Source organism: Rhodotorula paludigena, assembly GCF_050403205.1.
Source record: "Rhodotorula paludigena JCM10292 DNA, Rt_paludigena_JCM10292v1_ctg95, whole genome shotgun sequence".
In the NCBI taxonomy this organism is placed as follows: Eukaryota; Fungi; Basidiomycota; class Microbotryomycetes; order Sporidiobolales; family Sporidiobolaceae; genus Rhodotorula; species Rhodotorula paludigena.
The window spans coordinates 23,618-40,128 of NW_027481363.1; the positions used below are offsets into that span (position 1 = coordinate 23,618).

The following is a 16,511-nucleotide window of genomic DNA, read 5'->3' on the forward strand; positions in this document are numbered from 1 at the left end:
TCGCTCTCCAGCAGTGCGCTGTGACAGAATCCGCGAGGTGAGGGACAATGCCTGTACATGAGTGTCTGTCTGATGATGGGGGAGCTACACGCGATCGTTTTTACCGCGGATGTGCACCGGGATGTCCTACGCCCGGGCCGTGTCTTTACAGATCGTAGGCGACGCGCGCGCCGCCGAGGAAATAGCGATAGTTGGGCTGGAACCAGTTGAGGAAGGACGGGCGCGCGAGGCGGCGCGGGCTGGCATACGACGAGCCGAGGACGACCTTGTGCTTGTCGTCCATGAAGTCCTCCTGCGAGACGAAGGAGATGAGCATCTCGAGAGAGCAGTGAGACGAGCCGAGGGGGGTCGCGGACGTACGGAGTAACCCGGGTAGAGTTTCGAGCCGGTATAGCCCTTCCACGCGGCAAGCGTCGTCGAGGTCCATTGCCAGAGGCCGCCGTCTGTCGCAGGGATTTGCGAGCCATCGCGCGCGGGCACGGGAAGGGTAGGCGGGACAGGGTGGAGATTGGCGAACCCAATGTTGGCGAGTGGAGTCGAGACTGGGTGCTGCTGGTGGAACAGCGAGACCTCCTCAAAGGTCGGAAGGCGCCCGCCCTTCGACTGTGTGCAGTAATCTTCGGTCAACAGATGCATCGACGGAGGAGCTGCGAGCTAGCGCACCTGAGCGAAGGCTTCGAGCTGCTCCGCGCAGCCGGCGAGCGGCCACTCGCGCGCATACTGCATGGGCACCTCGCCGTAGAGCGTCTTGACTGCGAAGCCGCCGCCAGTCACGGCCGCCCAGCTTGAAGGAACTAGCTTCTCGTCGCCCGTCTTGCCCGTCGTCTCGAGCCAGTCGAGGTAGTCGCCGTTCGTCACCGGGACAACGTCCATCTTGAACGCCTCGACGCGGACCTCGCGCTTCGGGTTCTCCACGTCCCAGCCGTACTCGTGCGCCGGGTCGTACGGCGCAGACTCGTCGTCCGCCTCGCGGTCGTCGTGTCCAACCGAGATGGTCTGCGCCTCGAAAGAGACGGTCGACTGGCGGGCCGCAGGCCCCTCTGCCTCGATCGCACGTTGAGCCGAGCGGGCGAGCGACGGAAAGTCGGGAACGGCGACGCCAGGCGGCAGGTTGAGCTTAGTGCAGGCCTGGAGGCAGATATAGATAGACGTCTCCCAGTGCATGCTGACCAGCTTATAGAGTCAGCAACTGCATGCGGGAGAAGCGGAAAGGTCGTTACGCACGCTTCGTGCTCGAAGACCATCATGAGGATGCGCGCGAGCTTCCTCGTCCACCTCCCCTCGTGCTCCGCATACACCTTCCTGACGCGCTCGCGGATCTTGCGCTCGTACTCGACGATTTTCTCGATAGCCGGCCAGCCGTCGTCGTTCTGCGGCACCTCCGAGTGCCAGTGCGTCACCTCGTCCGGGTTGTCGACGTTTGGGTCGATGCCGCGTTCGAAGATGTCGGCAAAGTGCGCAGGCTCAGTTAGCGGCTCGTTGAAGTAGCGCGAGAGGTGGATGTCGCGGAAGGCGGGGATGTGGCCGATGTAGAAGAGCGGGATGTGGCGGAGCGGGATCGGCTTAGTGAAGCGAAGCTCGGGCGAGAGAGTGTCAAGCTGTGCGCGCGGTTGACGCAATCAGCTCGGAACATTCACGATGAACTACGCGAGCAGCGAATGATGAGACGGTGCACGCACCATGAGCGCGTCCCAGGCCTTCCACATCTCCTCCCACTCCTGCAGACTCGGCACGCCATAGTCGTTCGTCTTCTCGCCCTCGTCGAGCTCGATCCCGAGCATCTTGGCCGCGCTCGTCTTGGTGGACGGGAACCACATGCGGGGCTTCTCGACCAGGTAGAGGTAGTGCGAGCGCGACGAGTCGGTCCAGTGCTGCACGAGGCGGAAGCCGGCGAGGTGGAAGAGCGCGACGGCCTCCGAGAACAGGTACTTGTACGACACCTCGATCTGCAGGAGTCTGCGCAGGCGACACGCTCAGGGTGAGAACTGAAGGGCGAGGCACGAATGCAAAGGAGGAACGCACTCTCCCTCCTCGAGACGAACCTCGCCGTCGTCGAGCGGGATCGACAAGTCGCTCTTAGCCTTGACGTACGCCTGAACAAAGGAAGTGTGAGCGGGCGAGCGGGTCAGGAAGCCGCACCCACGACGTTCTCAAGTCGCCAGCCTCATCAAGGAGACCGAGAATGCCGACGCACCTCATGCCTTCCGAGCTGGGCGTTCCAGCGGTTGACATACTCGAAGTTGCGCTGGTTGAGCACCTCGGCCGCCTCGCCGCCGAGAGTGCGACCAGCGACGTCGACGCCCTCGAGGATGAAAGCGCGAGTGACGCCCTGCTCAACGCGCGTCAGCATGCCCGTCGACGGACGAGGGAGCTGAGAGAAAGCGCACCTCGGGGTCGTTGTAGGCCGTCTCGATGCGCGGGCCATCGGCGCACCCGTCGATACCGATGAGCATCGTGTCGCCCTCGCGCAGCTCGATGTTGCGGAGGAAGTCGACGGCCTCTTCGCGCGTGTAGTTGCCGCACGACGACCCGAGCCACATGATGCTCGTGGAGCGGTGCTCGTCGGCCTGCGGCTGGAGCGGCGGCGACGCGTCGAGCGAGACGGCCGACTCGTCGATGTTGGGCAGGCCGGCAGGCCGCACGCCGGGGCTCGAGAAGGGCGAGTCGGGCAAGTCGTGCACGACGGGGGGCGGAGAGCCCATGTTCTGCGCTTTGAGGAATGCAAGACCCTCGTCGTACGTTGCGTGCAGGCCCGAGACCGAGACGCGGCGGCGCGATTGCTTCGTCTGCGCCTCGAGTGAGGTCGTGACGCAGTCTCCCTCGACCGACGCGAGGGACGAGAGGGTCGAGTGGAGAGAAGCTGCTTCGAGGTCAAGCTGTGCAGACGTGAACGTCAGCGAGTCGCGCGCCAAGGGGACGACAACCGAGACGAACAGCCTTGTAGTCGATCGCCTCCATCGCCGCCTTCTGCTCGCCCTTCTTGCCCGGCTGCAGCAGCTTAGCCATCGAGCGGAGGAGGTGGCGCGTCTTGTCGAGCGAGCCCGAGCCGAGTTCGACGGCGAGACCGTGCGTAGCGTGCGTCGTCGAGGTCCGATTCGCCGCGCCGTTGACGCCGTAGTTGAACGAGCCGACGCTGGGGTCGCCCCTGCAGTACTCGTGATCGTAAGCTCGATACATCCGGTGGTGCACACACGAGAACGCACCATTTCTCCTTCTTGGCCGGCTTGTTGGCCGCCTGAGTCGGCTCGTAGTCAGGTGCGCCGTCTTGCTCGGGCACGAGGACGGACGACGGCAGGCCGAACATGCGGCAGGCGATCTCGTCGCCGTACTTTTCAAGGATCTCCTTCTCTGCGCAGAAGGGGTAGTACGCCTGTGCGCGCGGACGTGGGAGTAGTCAGCCTCGGTGTTGCCTCGTCGCCTCGTCCGTCCGGGAGGCGCACCTGTGTGTTGGTGATGTCCTCGTAGATCTCGAGACCGCGCTGGCTGTAGAGCGTCATGGTCGGGATGGTGCGGCGGTACGCAAACTGGCGATCTACGTCCGTCTTTCCGGGTACGACGGGCTGCGCGCGGCCCTTGAGCCCAGCGATGATCTGGTCGCGGAGTGGGTCTCCAAGGGACGGTGCCTCGCTGGTGACGCTGGTCGCGGCATCGCTGGCGTGCGACGAGGTGTCCGATGGGAGGGATGACGGCGAGTCGGCGGGGTGCGAAGGCGGGGAAGCCGGCGGCGAGCGGTTGCGCAGGTCGAGGATGAGCGGCGGGGGCTGGACGGCTTGCATCGTGTTCTGGCTGGCGGGCTTTGCTCTGTTGAAGAGGGCCGGCGAGGTTGGGAAGGAGAAGAGGCGAGATCGGAGGCTCGATGACCTTCGGCTTGCCAGGGGGCAAGGTGGGGAACTGTCACTTTCGAGTGGGCTCGAGACGGGCGAGCGCTGCACGCTGGTAACGGGCAGCTCAACGAAGCAATGGCGCAATATCAGAGATCAGACCGTCCGAAGCAGCGCGGGAGCGGGAAGAGACACCCGCCTCCTCGAAGCAACGTTCCGCTGACCAGCCATGCGGAGAAAACAAATGCGCGTTGCGATGCAGCAGCCATGCGATGCGAAGAGAGATACCGGTACAAGCTGGCGTGGGTCCTGCAATGTCTACCTCGCCTCTCTCTCTCTACCCTGCGCCCCCTCGATCATCGCCCTGTGCTGTCCGCCTGCGCGCCTTGTCCTTTGCCGCCTTCCTCCGCTCCTGTCGCTGCTTCTTGCGCGCTGCGGCCGCCGCGACTGCCTTCTGCTCGGCGGCGTGCTGCTCGTCGGGGAGGAACGCCGCGTTGTCGAGGTCTTCGACGTCGGCCACTTGCGAGTAGATCGCCGTCGCGTACGCGGTCGGGTAAAAGTGGGCGTCGACGGAGCGGCTGTGTGCAGTGCCCTGGTGAGCGTCGCTCCGAAATAGAAAAGTACGCATGGCAACTGACATGCGCCCACCGAGAGCAACGCCAAACTCGTCCTTTGGCCCAGTGACGGCCTCCTTGCCCGCGATCCTGCATGAGCCCAGAGTCGTGAGCATACACACTGTCGCAAGGAAGCGCGCGACGACACGCACAGCATGGCCAGCCGCCCGACGTTGCTCGCGCCGCTGACGACCGCGGCATCCACCTCGCGCGCGAGGAGCGTCACGTCGCGCACGAACGCCTGCGTGTGCACGATGCGCTCGAGCAGCGGCAGGGCGTTGAACGCCGCCTGGGTGTAGCCCTTGCGCAAATCTGGCGGCGACGGTGGCTCCGCAGGCGCACTTTCGGACGCTGCCTCGTCCGCCTCGACGGCACGGCGCAAGAGCCGCGGCCGCTTGACCATCCGCCCTTCTGCTTCGCGCGCGTACGCCTTGGGCCCCTTTGCGCCTTCTCCCGCCGCGTTCAACTGCACCCTCAGCCGCTCCCTCCCTCCAACTGCGCCGGCCCCCTCTTCCTCCGTGCGCAGGTCCGGATCGGGCGTCTGCACGAGCTCGAACGGGCGCGAGAGCGGGGTCGACGCGCGCAGGGCGGCGGGGATCGAGGGCTCGGCGGTGATGAGGAGGAGCGAGGGGCGCGCGTAGGGCGAGAAGCGCGGGAGCGAGTCGGAGAGGGAGGGGTAGCGCGAGGGGAGGAGGCGGCGGTAGGCTGTGCACTCGAGACGGATGAGCGGGAATGCGAAACAACTTGGCAGACATGATTTGCGCACCGTCGTGTGCCGCTTCGACAAAGACGGTCATGTTTCCGCTGTGAGTGGCAGCCGTCAGCAGGTTGCCGACAAGTGGGACACACGCCGAGACGCACAAGGTGTTGGTGATGCCCATGAGCTGCGAGTCGTGCTCGTACTCGGCCGCCTTGTCCCCCAGTCGCACATGCATCGCAATCATCGGGCCCCTCCGCGGCTTGTCCGCCGCGTCCATGCCAGCCTCGCCACGCAGGCGCTCATCGACGAGCCACTTTTCGCGCTCGAGCCCGCTCCCGCGCTTGACCTCGTCCACGTGGGCCTTGAGCTCGCGATTAAGCCTCCACAAGCGGTTGACGGCCCTGCTCTGGTCCTGGAACACTTCCTCGAGCACTGCAGGCAGCGTCCCGCCCTCCTCGAGGATCCACCGGTCCGCCTCGACCGCATGCTCCTCGTCTGCCCTTCGCAGCGCCTCGAGCGCATCGACCGCGGCGCGCGACGAGAGGTACGTCTCGCGCGTCCAGTCGTCGAGGTTCGAGAGGTGCAGGCGCGAGTAGACGAGGCGCGCGGGGCGCGTGCGCGCGGACGAGGGCGAGAGGGGCTCGGCGAGGCGCGGGTCCCACCAGTTGGACGGCGGCGCGCACGTCAGCTTGCGCGGCTGGAAGTAGTTGCGCAGGCGGCCGTAGTTCCTGCGTCGCGATTCGGTTGATAAGCATGGAGCGCAGAGGGAAGAGGAGCGTGCGCGTCGAGGACTCGAGACGCACCAGTTGCGGTCGTCTTCGAGAAAGGTGTAGCCGAGCTTCTTCGCTGCAGCAGCGGCACGGGCCTTCAAGAGCGTGAAGGTCAGTCCCATACCGGATTCAAAGAGCCAGAGGAAAGGCGGCGCACGTAGAGGATGTACTCGCTCGCGAAGCCCCACCACGGCATGAACTGGAAGAGGAGGATGCGCTCGCATGGCGGGAGCTTCTTGCGCGGGCCCGAGAGGTACCAAGGATTTTCGTACGAGACGGCGCGAGTGCGCGGGAGGGCCGGGAGGAGGGTCGTGTGCGAGTCGAGCGGGAAGAGTGGTAGCTCGTCGTCGTCGTGGGTGTCGCCGGGTGACGCCCGCTCGTCTTTCTGATCGACTCGCCCCGCCTGCGCCTGCTCTAGCACGTCGTCACCGACGAGCGCGGGGTCTAATGGCGCAAGTCGCGTCCAGTCGCCCGAGAACGCGTCGGGAGTGGTCGCAGGTGCTGCGAGAGTGCGGATCCAGTCGTAGCGGCAGTAGACGAAGAGGGCGGCGAGGACGGCGGCGCAGAGCGCGACGTGTGCGAGATGCCTTGCGCGCCTGCCTGCGAGCCACCTGCGGGGCGAGGGTGTGCGGAGGTGATGGGGCGGCGACGAAGGCGAGGGCGCGAGGGCGAGCGCGAGGGGCATCGAGCCCGGGTGGAGCCACGCGCTTCTGGCTCTGGCACGTGCACGCAGGCGCAGTCAAAGAAGGAAAGACACGAGAACAGCGAGGGAACGCAGGGAAGCGCCGAGACGAGCAGACAAGCACCGCCTCTTGCTCGCTTCCACCCTGCAGCCCACGCCGAGCCCAGTGCAGCACGCGCGAGGATGGCGAGTGCTCCCACAGACTCGATCCAGTACGGCGACTGGATCATCGTCTACAACGTCCGCCTCTCCCCTCCCCTCCCTCCTCCTCGCCGTCTCATCAGCTCACCCTCGCTCCCGCCCTCCACAGAGCCGCACCGACCTCTCGAGCGTCATCGTCACCCGCGGGAAGGACATCCAGTCCCGCTATGGCCACTTCCGCCACGACGACATGGTCGGCCACCCCTGGGGCACAAAGTTCAGCTCGAGCAACGGACGCGGCTTTGTCTACCTCCTCAAGCCCACCCCAGAGCTCTGGTCCGTCGCACCCTCGTCCACGCGATGCCTACGCCGCCCGCTCACCTCGCCTCGCTCTCGCTCTCGCAGGACCCAGGCTCTCCCGCACCGCACCCAGATCCTCTACCTCCCCGACATTGCCTTCATCACCTCGTACCTCGACATCAAGCCCGGCAGCCGCGTCATCGAGGCCGGTCCGTCCCGCTTTCTCGCCCCTCGTGCGCACCGCTGCTCACCCTTGCCCACCTCCGCGCACGACAGGCACCGGTTCGGGCTCGTTCTCGCATTCCCTCGCACGAACAGTCGGCAAGGAGGGTCGGGTGCACAGCTTCGAGTACCACGAGGAGCGCTTCGGCAAGGCACGGTGCGTCCGGCTCGTCTCGCATTCCCGTCTCGCAAGTCCACTCACTTTCGCTGTCGTGCAGAGACGAGTTCAAGGCGCACAAGCTCGATGACGTGATCAAGATCAAGCACCAGAATGTGTACAAGGATGGGTTCGAGCTAGAAGACGAGGTCGATTCGGGTGCGTCACGCTCCTTGCTGCACCGGCAAGCGGTCGCATAGCTGACGGCGTGCGTTCATAGTGTTCCTGGATCTTCCAGCACCATGGGAGGCTTTGGAACACGCCAAGAAGGCGCTGCGAGTACGTTCGAGCCTCACTACAGTCGGCATGTCTTAGCTCGCTCACGCCTGCCTCTCCTCGTCGCCCACAGAAAGACCGCCAATCGCGCATCTGCTGCTTCTCGCCGTGCATCGAGCAAGTGATCCGCACCTGCTCGGCGCTCGCCGAGCTCGGCTTCTCCGACATCACCATGTACGAGACGCTCACGCGCACGCACGACCCGGCGCCGCTCGTCGCGCCGACCGTCGACGACGCCGTCGAGCGCATCCAGGCCGTCGAGCGCAAGAAGGAGCGCAGGCGCGTAGGGCAGATCGAGGAGGCGCGCAAGAAGCGCGACGAGAAGAAGCGCAAGCGGGACGAGGAGATCGCGGCGGCGGCGGCCGCGGGCGACGGCGAGGGCGAGCAGAAGGCGGCAGGAGACGGAAACGGGGGCGAGGACGCGCTGCCGGCCAAGAAGGCCAAGCTCGACTCGGCTGCACCCTCGGAGGACGCGCCCATGACGGCAGCGGCGCCGCTTTCCGAGCCCGACACGGCCGCGCCTCTGCCGCTCGAGCCACCTGCGCCGTCGACCGCCTCGGTCGCGGCGTCTCTCGCCGACGCAACCTCGACGAGCGCCGCCTCTTCGCCTGCGCCGTCGACCTCGCGCGAGACTGCGGCCTCGCAGCAGCAGCAGAAGCAGCAGCAGGGGCGGCAGACGCGCGAGGAGCGCGACCGCGACCGCGAGCTGACGGTCAAAGTCGGGCCGTACCAGCGCGGGCACACGAGCTACCTCACGTTTGCGGTGCTGCTCCCCGTTGCGGGCAGGCTCAAGGAGAAGGTGGTCGCGGTCGAGGAGGGGGCGGCACCGGCGGTCGAAGAGGCGGTTGCCGAAGCAGGAGCGGCGAGCAAGAGCGCGGATGCCGTCAAGGAGGGTACGGAGGTCGTAGCATGACCGTGCACAGCATACTTCGCATGTCTGGTCACTTTTCGAGACGAGGAGAGACGCGCCTCGTCGCGAGCGCAACCCTCGCAAGCCAAAATCGCATTCGCAGCCAGCCGCTCTTCCCCTCTCGACGCCTCTGTGAACGAGCTGCTGGTCAGGCTGTCCATCGAGCGCTATCGGCGGGCACACACTCGCGGCCTGAGCGTCGTCTGCGAGCGCCGCCTCCACTCAGTCTCGCGCGTCGCTCCGCCGTCGTCGTCGTACTCGGATCACGTCCGGCAACGTTGAGCTCGTCTGCAGAGCAACCGGCGCGTGCAGCACAGCCGACGCTCCGCCGCAGCACCCGGACTCGCCACGATGGCGCCCCTCTCTCGACCCGCGATCCTCTCGCTCGTCTCCCTCACGCTTCACTTCTCGGTCCTCTCGATCGTCCTGCACATCTCGCGCACAACGACCGCGCCCGGCGCGCGCTACCACGCCTCGAGCGCAATCTTCCTCACCGAGCTCGGCAAGATCCTCGTCAGCTTTGTGCTCGTCGTCGCCTCGGGCGAGCTCCGAACTGCCGTGCGCGAGCGTCACAGGGTCCGCGAGCTGCTGCGCGTACAACACGACGAGATTCGCGAGCGCGAGGAGGACGAGGCGAGGCGGAAACGGATCGAGAAGGAGGAGGAGGAGGACGGCTGGCTGCCTGTGAGCGCGACGGCGTCGAACGGCATCGCGAGCGGCTCTGCCCTGGCGAGAGAGGAGAAGCAGAGTCTGCTGAACGGATCGGGGCACGGGGACCGGGCCGTGGCAGACGCGGATGGCTTCCGCGAGGCTACCGTCGTGCCCGGTTCGTTGTGGTCGTTCCTTTTCCTCGATTTGATCGCTGATCTTCGTGGCCACAGTACATCGACGAACTCCTTCGCTCGAACCGAGCACCCCTTCGCCCACCCGGACCCGGCCCAGCTCATCCCTCTCCATCAGCGTCGCCCTCGCCAACGCGCGCAACCCCTCAGCAACCCCTTCTCTCGCCCTCATTCCCGCCACGCCCGTCCCTGATCCCTCTCCCACTCGACCACCTGACGAGGCGTCACTGTATCCTCTCCGACCAGCGGGCGCACAGCCGGCCGAGGCGCCTGATAGCGTCATGGACGACCTGAATGACTGGGAGTGGTGGCGCACGCTCAAGGCGAGCGTCTTTGGCGAGGGAGTCTGGAAGCTCGGCGTTCTTGCGGCGTTGTTCTGCTTCCAGGGCAATGCCCAGTACGTGGCGAGCGGGAACCTGAGCGTTCCAATCTTCCAGCTTGCCTACCAGCTCAAGGTACACATCTCCTTGTTCTCGAATGCCCGCCTATGCTGACGAGCCTTTTTGCAGATCCCTGCGACCGCCATGTGCTCGGTCATCCTGCTCAACCGGTCCCTCTCACGCCAGCAATGGCTCGCCCTTTTCATCCTCACTTTCGGCGTCGGCATCGTCCAGGTCTTTTCTGCCTCGACGGCGCAAGAGCCAGTCGAAGCAACCGAAGCCAAGGATGCATCCGGACTCGACGCCTTGCACGCGCACTCGGAGGCCGCGCCGAACCAGGCGCTCGGCCTGACGGCTGTCGTCGCTGCGTGCATGTCGTCCGGCTTCGCGTCCGTCTACTTTGAGCGCATCCTCAAGTCACCCTCTTCGAACAACTCCTCGCCGCACTCGTCACCGAATCCTTCGTCGTACTCTTCGACACTCCAGCCTACGCTGCCCTCGGCACAACAGCCGCTCCTTCCCTCGCAACCCGACGCTTTCTCCATGCCCGATCCAGACAAGATCGTGCCGGCAGGCAAGCCCTCGCTCTGGATCCGCAACATCCAGCTCTCGATGTTCGGCCTCGTCGTCGGCCTCCCCGTCGTCCTGTGGGAGCTCCGCGGCTGCCTGGGCGCGCTCGACTACGAGTACCTCGACCAGGGCTGGTGGTCGCGCGCCGAGTACGTCGCGCGCTCGGCCGTCGGAGGCTTCTTCGACGGGTTCGACCGGCCCCTGCCCTGGATCGTGGTTGCGCTCCAGATCACCGGAGGACTGCTGAGCGGTGCGTGCAATTGCGGTGACCACCGTGGCGAGTCCAACGCTGATGACCGCTCTCTATGCTGGCAGCGCTCGTCATGCAGCATGCCGACAACCTGCTCAAGTGCTTCTCGACGAGCCTGAGCATCGTCTTGTCGGTCGCCGCATCGGTCGCCCTCTTCCATTTCAAGGTGCGGCCACTCGTGTGCCTGCCTGAAGCTTGACCGTGTACTTACCGCAGTTTGCACCTACCAGCTGTCTATCGGGATTGTCCTTGGCGCCATTCTCGTCCTCGGCGCAACCTTTGCATACACCTCGCCGTCCGCCATGAGCTCGTGGCGCTGGCGCCCCGTCTCTATGCTCCCCTCAGGTTTCGGCACTCGCTGAGCCCGCGCAAGATATCCTTAGACGAATCGCTGTCCTTCTTCCCCATCCTGTTGTAGCATTTCGTTCGCATTGTTCCCCGAGCCGGGAAAGATCGTGCCTGTCTGCCTCTCGTTCTCGGTCTCCCTCGTGCATGACGAGAGGCGCCCGAATCCTTGCGAGTGAATGCGCTTGATTGCGGGCGAGAGTAGTGGCAACAACTAGACAGCTTTGAACCAAAGTCGGGAGCGGCGTCTCTCGCACGCGCGATGCGCCGAGCTGAGTATGCGCATGCTCCATCGGAGAAGATATGCGAGTGTCGGGCGGCGCAAGGCTCGACACGAAGGGCAAGTGGGACTGCCGCAACATGCGTCGCCTTGATGCTGCACGGACGAAACGAGAAATGCGGTGATGTATGCGTGGTCGGGCAAGCGAAGGAGGCGAGAGGCGTATGAACAGAAGAAAGGCCAAGGCGAGGCAGGCGAAAGTCGTCGCTTCAGGCGATAGGGGCGGCGCTGTTCGTGCTTGACGGACGAAGAATCTGGTACTCGGCGAGTTCTTCGGCTGGGCGCACGAATCAGACGAAGTGTGAGGAGACGAGACGGCGGTGGGTGTACGGCGAGATCTGCGAGGTCCCAATGTGAAAGGAAAACACGCACCGGTCGGGACGAAGGACGCCAGGTGCACCGATTTGCACTTGTCGTCGTGGCACCTTCCACCGCCAGCCTCCGCTTTGCACAGGCGCTTGTTCGAGTCGATGCCTCGCTTGCGCGCAACCCAAGAAGCGATACCAGCGTTACCTGCTTCGTGGTTAGCGGCACTGCCCTCCTCCGCAGTCGAAACAGACGCAGGCAGTGCAGACGCGCGGCACAGCGGGTAACGGGCGAGAGACGAGGTGTAGGGGCGGAAGACCTGCAAGGCGAGTAAAGGTTGGTGGAGGCAGCAGGCATCAAAGGGTCGGCGAGGGCGTCAACGAGGCGGGACCAGGCAGGCGCAGGGCGAAACGACAGGTCATAGGCGAGGAGAACTTGCCGGCTCAACGTGGGCGGTAGAGGTTGACGGTGGCGAGACGTGCTGAAAGAGGGGTGCTTTGAGTCGAGAAGAAGGGGAGAGGAGGAGGCCGCCATGACCGCACCTGAGTCGCCGCCGAAGGACCCGCTGTCGGTTGCTCAGGCGCAACCTCGGCCGCCTGCACCGAGGCCTCGTCCGCCGGGCCCAGGTCTTCGACTGCCTGACCCGCGTCATCGGTCGCATCGCCTTCCTCCTGCGGCACCGCCTCAGCCTCCTGCTGCACGGCCGTCTCGACCTCCTCGCGCACAGCCTCGACCGCAGTCGTCGCCGGTTCCGCAGCAGTCGCCGACACGTCTGCGCCATCCGCTGGCAGCAGCACCTCGGCCTTCTTCCGCTCGCGCGCCTCCTTCTTGCGCCGCTCCATGTCGGCAATCCGCTCCATCATGCGCTGGATCTCGCGCTCCTTCTCCTCGAGGCGGCGCTTGCGCTCCTGCTCAGCCGCGTCAGGCGCTGCAGGCGGGTTGGCGACCGCGACCGTCGGCGACTTGGAGCTGCGGCTCGCGCTCGTTGACGCGGCAGCGGACGGAAGGACCGCTGGCGCAGACCCGTCACGCATCTCGACATCGCGCTCGTCGGCCGCGCCCTCCGCGTCGCCGTCGTCGTCGGAATCGCTCAGCTCGATGATCATGGTCGAGTCATTCGTGTTGGGCAAGAAGGACGGGCCACCATGCGGGTACGACGATGCGCTCGCACCATGGTACGACCTTCCGGTGAGCGCGGCGGGCAGGACGGTCGTGGGCTCTGCTTCGAGATCGGTTGCGAGCGGGCGAGCGCGGTGCGTCGCGACGGCCGAGCTCGACGGGCGGGACGAGATGGCCGCTATGGACGGGGCTGCACCGTTGAGCGGGGCGCGAGGAGCGGAGAAAGACGAGGTCGAGGCAAACGGGCCGGGAGAGGGGACGTCGACGACTTCTTCGGTATGGTCGATCGACTCGCGCAGGTCATGCACGAGCTGCGCCATGTCGCTTGTGCCGGCGGGTGCCTCGACTGCCGGTTCGGCAACGGCTTGCGAGGCAGCGGCGAGCTTGCGCCGCTTGCGCTCGCGCTTCTTCGCCTTCTTGCGCTCGGCAATGCTCAATCCACCCTGCGCGGCGCCGGACCGATCCGCAATCTCGTCCGGCGGTGCGGGGGTGCTCGCTGCGCTCGAGAAGAGGCTGTCGAGCTCGTGCTCGAGGTTCTGCGCGCGCTCGAGGTTGCGCGCCGAGAGGGCCTGCTTGCGCGCGACGAGCTCCTGCCGCTTGAGCGCTTCGAGCGCGGCGAGGTCCTCTGTCGGGACAAAGGGGGCGGTGGGCGAGCTGGGGATGAACGGGTGCGCAGTCGCGGCCGAAAGCGGGATCGGTCGGGCCAAGGCAGGCGGGAGGGCAGGGGAAAAGACGGGAGAAGGGTTGGCAGGCGGGAGATGCAGCGGGAGGTTCAGCTCGTGGAAGCTGTGCGTGGGCCAGTTCAGTCTCACTGCGGCTACTCAAAGGCGGAAAGCACAGGGAAGCTGGCGCACGAGATTTCGAGAATGTCGCGCGAGATGCCGATCGAGAGGAGGTAGTCTGGCGGCACGCCATAGCTGAGCAGCTCGGCGATGATCTGCTTCGACTGCTCCTTGACCGAATGCACTGTAGGAAGGCAGGGACTGGTGAGCGCCTGTCATGCAGTCCGGACGGTGGAGGCGAGGTAGAACGCACGGTTGTGCGGTGCAAGCACGGCAGGGGAAGCGCCCTGCACGTGCAGCGGGGCGTGGGCGTGCGCGTACGGCGGGCTCGGGTAGACGGGCGGCTCTGCGTGAGTGTCGTGGAGCGGCGCGAGGGGCGCAGGCGGGTCGTCGTCGTCGATCTCGCCCTCTTCGCGCTCGTCGTCGTCGGGGCGGGCTGGGGGCGGCTTGCGCTTCTTGGACGAGAGGGCGGCCTTGCGGAGGGCGTCGAGGTCCATGGCAGGGAGGGCAGACTCTGGCCCTCGGTCGGGCGGGGCGGGGCCGGGGCGAGGGTGCGGCGCGAGGGCGAGGGCGAGGGCGAGGTGCGCGCGTGTCTCGGGCAAGCGAGCGAAGCGCCGGCGTCCTTCTGCGTCCGAGGCACTCCCGCACCGTGCGTACTTGCAGGCTTGCACTCCTGCCGTACACTCGCACTGCACGCTGACCTCCCACCACGTCGCTCCTACGCCCCTCGCTCGTCCTCAGGCGCACCAGTGCGTCTACCTCCCGTCACTTCCGTCGCCGCACAGAAGCCCCTCTCACGCACATGGCATCCGCAGTGCCGTCCGCCGCTCGTGCAGCCTCGCCGGCAAGCTCGACCGTCCCCTTCCGCGCCGCCCTCTCTGCTCCGCGTGCGTGCCTCTCGCCCGCCCCACGCGCGACCCGCACGCGGAAGTGCTCCTCGTCGCTCACCTCGCTTTCTCGCCGTCGCAGACGAGATGCGCACCGTCATCAAGCGCAAGGACGACGCCATCGCCACGACCGCCGTCGCCTTCCACTCGTCCGTCCTCCACTCGCAGGTGAGCACCAACTCGTGGGATGCTTTCGCTCGTCTCGGCCCCACCGAGCCGACCTTCTTTTGTTCGCCCGCAGCTCGTCGACGGCGTCGTCCAGCTCCGCTTGAACAAGCTTGACCCCGACGCACCGCCGTACGACGTTCCGAGCACGACCCAGGCGCTCTGGAACGCTCTGTTCAAGTACTTTGCCCGCGGCAAGGACTCGCCCGAGCAGCTCCAGGTCGAGCCCGTGCTGCCCGCCGAGTCGCTCGATGCAGCACTTCTTCAGCTCGGTGCGTATGATTCGAAGCAGCCACTACACGCTCGAGCTGACGTTACGTCGCGGTGAACAGGCGCAACAAAGGAGTCGCCGCGTTACGCCATCTCGCGCTCCGCCATGTTCCAGCTGTACGACTATGCTGGCGACATTCCCGAGTCGCACCACACTCCGACTGCACCCTTCCCCTACGTCCCCGTCACGCCTCCTGCCGGCGCACCGTCCCCGCTCACCCACCCGCTCCGCCCGCCCAAGCCCGCCGCCTCGACCCTCCTCTACAGTCGCTTCCTCCCGCACTTGACGACCGACCCGCAGACCCCGGCATACTTCAAGGTCGAGCCGTGCTCGCTCAAGGACCTCCCGACGCTGCACCAGTGGCTCAACGACCCGCGCGTCGACCAGTTCTGGCAGGAGAAGGGCACGCTCGAGCAGCACCAGCAGTTCATCGAGAAGAACGTGCGCGACCCGCATGTCCTGCCCGTCATCGGCTCGTACGTCAGCCTCCAGGGCGAGGGGCGGAACGTGCAGGAGGGCGAGGCGGAGCAGGCTGTCTATGCTGAGGTATACTGGGTCAAGGTGCGCTTCTGACGGCTCAACGCTGTTGGCACCTGCGTCTTGCTGACAGAAGTACTTGTCGTCTATAGGAGGACCGCCTTGGACCGCTCATGCCGGAAGGCACTGTGCGAGACTATGACCGTGGTACGTTGTCTTCGCCTCGTCCCATTTACAAGAGCTGTTTGCTGAGCGGCATTCCTCGCTGCACCAGGCTTGCACATGCTCGTTGGCTCAAACGCACACCGTGGGCCGCACCGCATCCGCGCCTGGATGCCCTCGCTCGCGCACTACTGCTTCCTCGACGACCCGCGCACCGAGCGCGTCATCTGCGAGCCGAACGAGCAGAACGACAAGATCATCCGCGTGCGTCTCCCTTGCTTGCTCCCTCTTGTCTCTGTAGCCCCGTTCGCTCACCGGCAGAGAGTGCGCGCAGTACATGGAGAGCATCGGCTTCAAGCGCCATGGCAGCGTCCAATTCCCGCACAAGACGGCCGCACTCATGATCCTCGACAAGCGTGACTTCTACTCACTGTGCCCCTTCTAGACGAGGCTCTTCATCCCATGTGCTCATATAGTCTTGCTCCGAGTCCGGTTGCCGCACCTGCAAGCCGAAATATCATCTCCTCCATGGGTTCAACCGAGCCAATCATTCACGGCAGTACTAGTTTGTAACTGAGTTTCCCACAGAGAGCTTCGCTGGACAGTCGAAGCACTGCAAGTGACGCGAAACAGTGTGCTGTTGAGCATGATACGTTGGCACTACGGACGACAGTTTGTCAGCTTACGCCTCTATAGCACAGTGGCAGTGCGTGTCACTCGTAATGACAAGGTCGGGTGTTCGATCCACCCTGGAGGCACGGCTCTCATCTGTTCTTTTGCCGGCGGGAGCATCGGTATCGAGCTGGAGGCTGTTGCACTTAAGTGTCGCACTTTTGTGACTGCCAGGCGGACGGAGCTGACCTGTCCGGAGGGTCTGCCCGCTAGCAAGGAGGGGCCAGAAGGGAGTATCCCGAAGACCACGCAAATAAGCGATATGGACGCACGACTCAACCAGCGCACACAAGCACGCCCCTATGGCTCAGTGGTAGAGCGTTCGCCTAGTAAGCGAAAGGTCCATAGTTCGATCCTGTGTGGGGGCATTTGCTTTTTTTTTGCTGTGGCCCGGGACAGGGCAGTAGCAA

At 65.4% G+C, this 16,511-nt stretch overlaps 6 protein-coding genes across 6 annotated transcripts; 3 read left to right on the forward strand and 3 right to left on the reverse strand.

Moving 5' to 3' along the window:
* Window positions 1-145: 145 nt before the first annotated feature.
* Window positions 146-3,776, reverse strand: JCM10292_004289 (uncharacterized protein; the record flags this gene model as incomplete). Its single annotated transcript, XM_076652844.1, has 11 exons — window positions 146-292; window positions 361-603; window positions 664-1,165; window positions 1,225-1,598; window positions 1,680-1,956; window positions 2,023-2,093; window positions 2,195-2,329; window positions 2,388-2,876; window positions 2,935-3,145; window positions 3,204-3,370; window positions 3,441-3,776. The coding sequence occupies 11 exons, from the start codon at window positions 3,774-3,776 to the stop codon at window positions 146-148; spliced, it is 2,952 nt and encodes a 983-aa protein (XP_076501607.1).
* A 382-nt stretch (window positions 3,777-4,158) lies between these two features.
* On the reverse strand, window positions 4,159-6,590 carry JCM10292_004290 (uncharacterized protein; the record flags this gene model as incomplete). Its single annotated transcript, XM_076652845.1, has 7 exons — window positions 4,159-4,399; window positions 4,460-4,525; window positions 4,588-5,140; window positions 5,202-5,239; window positions 5,297-5,863; window positions 5,939-6,000; window positions 6,063-6,590. The coding sequence occupies 7 exons, from the start codon at window positions 6,588-6,590 to the stop codon at window positions 4,159-4,161; spliced, it is 2,055 nt and encodes a 684-aa protein (XP_076501608.1).
* Window positions 6,591-6,770: 180 nt separating this feature from the next.
* Window positions 6,771-8,596, forward strand: GCD14 (tRNA 1-methyladenosine methyltransferase subunit GCD14; the record flags this gene model as incomplete). The annotated part of the gene is made up of 7 exons (XM_076652846.1): window positions 6,771-6,827; window positions 6,898-7,064; window positions 7,134-7,237; window positions 7,305-7,407; window positions 7,469-7,566; window positions 7,628-7,686; window positions 7,757-8,596. 7 exons carry the CDS (start codon window positions 6,771-6,773, stop codon window positions 8,594-8,596), a joined length of 1,428 nt encoding a protein of 475 aa, XP_076501609.1.
* A 348-nt stretch (window positions 8,597-8,944) lies between these two features.
* Window positions 8,945-10,997, forward strand: JCM10292_004292 (uncharacterized protein; the record flags this gene model as incomplete). Its single annotated transcript, XM_076652847.1, has 5 exons — window positions 8,945-9,419; window positions 9,475-9,890; window positions 9,945-10,635; window positions 10,701-10,801; window positions 10,866-10,997. The coding sequence occupies 5 exons, from the start codon at window positions 8,945-8,947 to the stop codon at window positions 10,995-10,997; spliced, it is 1,815 nt and encodes a 604-aa protein (XP_076501610.1).
* Window positions 10,998-11,469: 472 nt separating this feature from the next.
* JCM10292_004293 (uncharacterized protein) lies at window positions 11,470-13,964 on the reverse strand (the record flags this gene model as incomplete). The annotated part of the gene is made up of 5 exons (XM_076652848.1): window positions 11,470-11,537; window positions 11,633-11,885; window positions 12,109-13,471; window positions 13,540-13,651; window positions 13,721-13,964. The coding sequence occupies 5 exons, from the start codon at window positions 13,962-13,964 to the stop codon at window positions 11,470-11,472; spliced, it is 2,040 nt and encodes a 679-aa protein (XP_076501611.1).
* Window positions 13,965-14,269: 305 nt separating this feature from the next.
* On the forward strand, window positions 14,270-15,874 carry JCM10292_004294 (GNAT family N-acetyltransferase; the record flags this gene model as incomplete). Its single annotated transcript, XM_076652849.1, has 7 exons — window positions 14,270-14,354; window positions 14,437-14,522; window positions 14,596-14,791; window positions 14,852-15,351; window positions 15,420-15,474; window positions 15,542-15,693; window positions 15,764-15,874. The coding sequence occupies 7 exons, from the start codon at window positions 14,270-14,272 to the stop codon at window positions 15,872-15,874; spliced, it is 1,185 nt and encodes a 394-aa protein (XP_076501612.1).
* Between the last annotated feature and the right edge of the window lie 637 nt (window positions 15,875-16,511).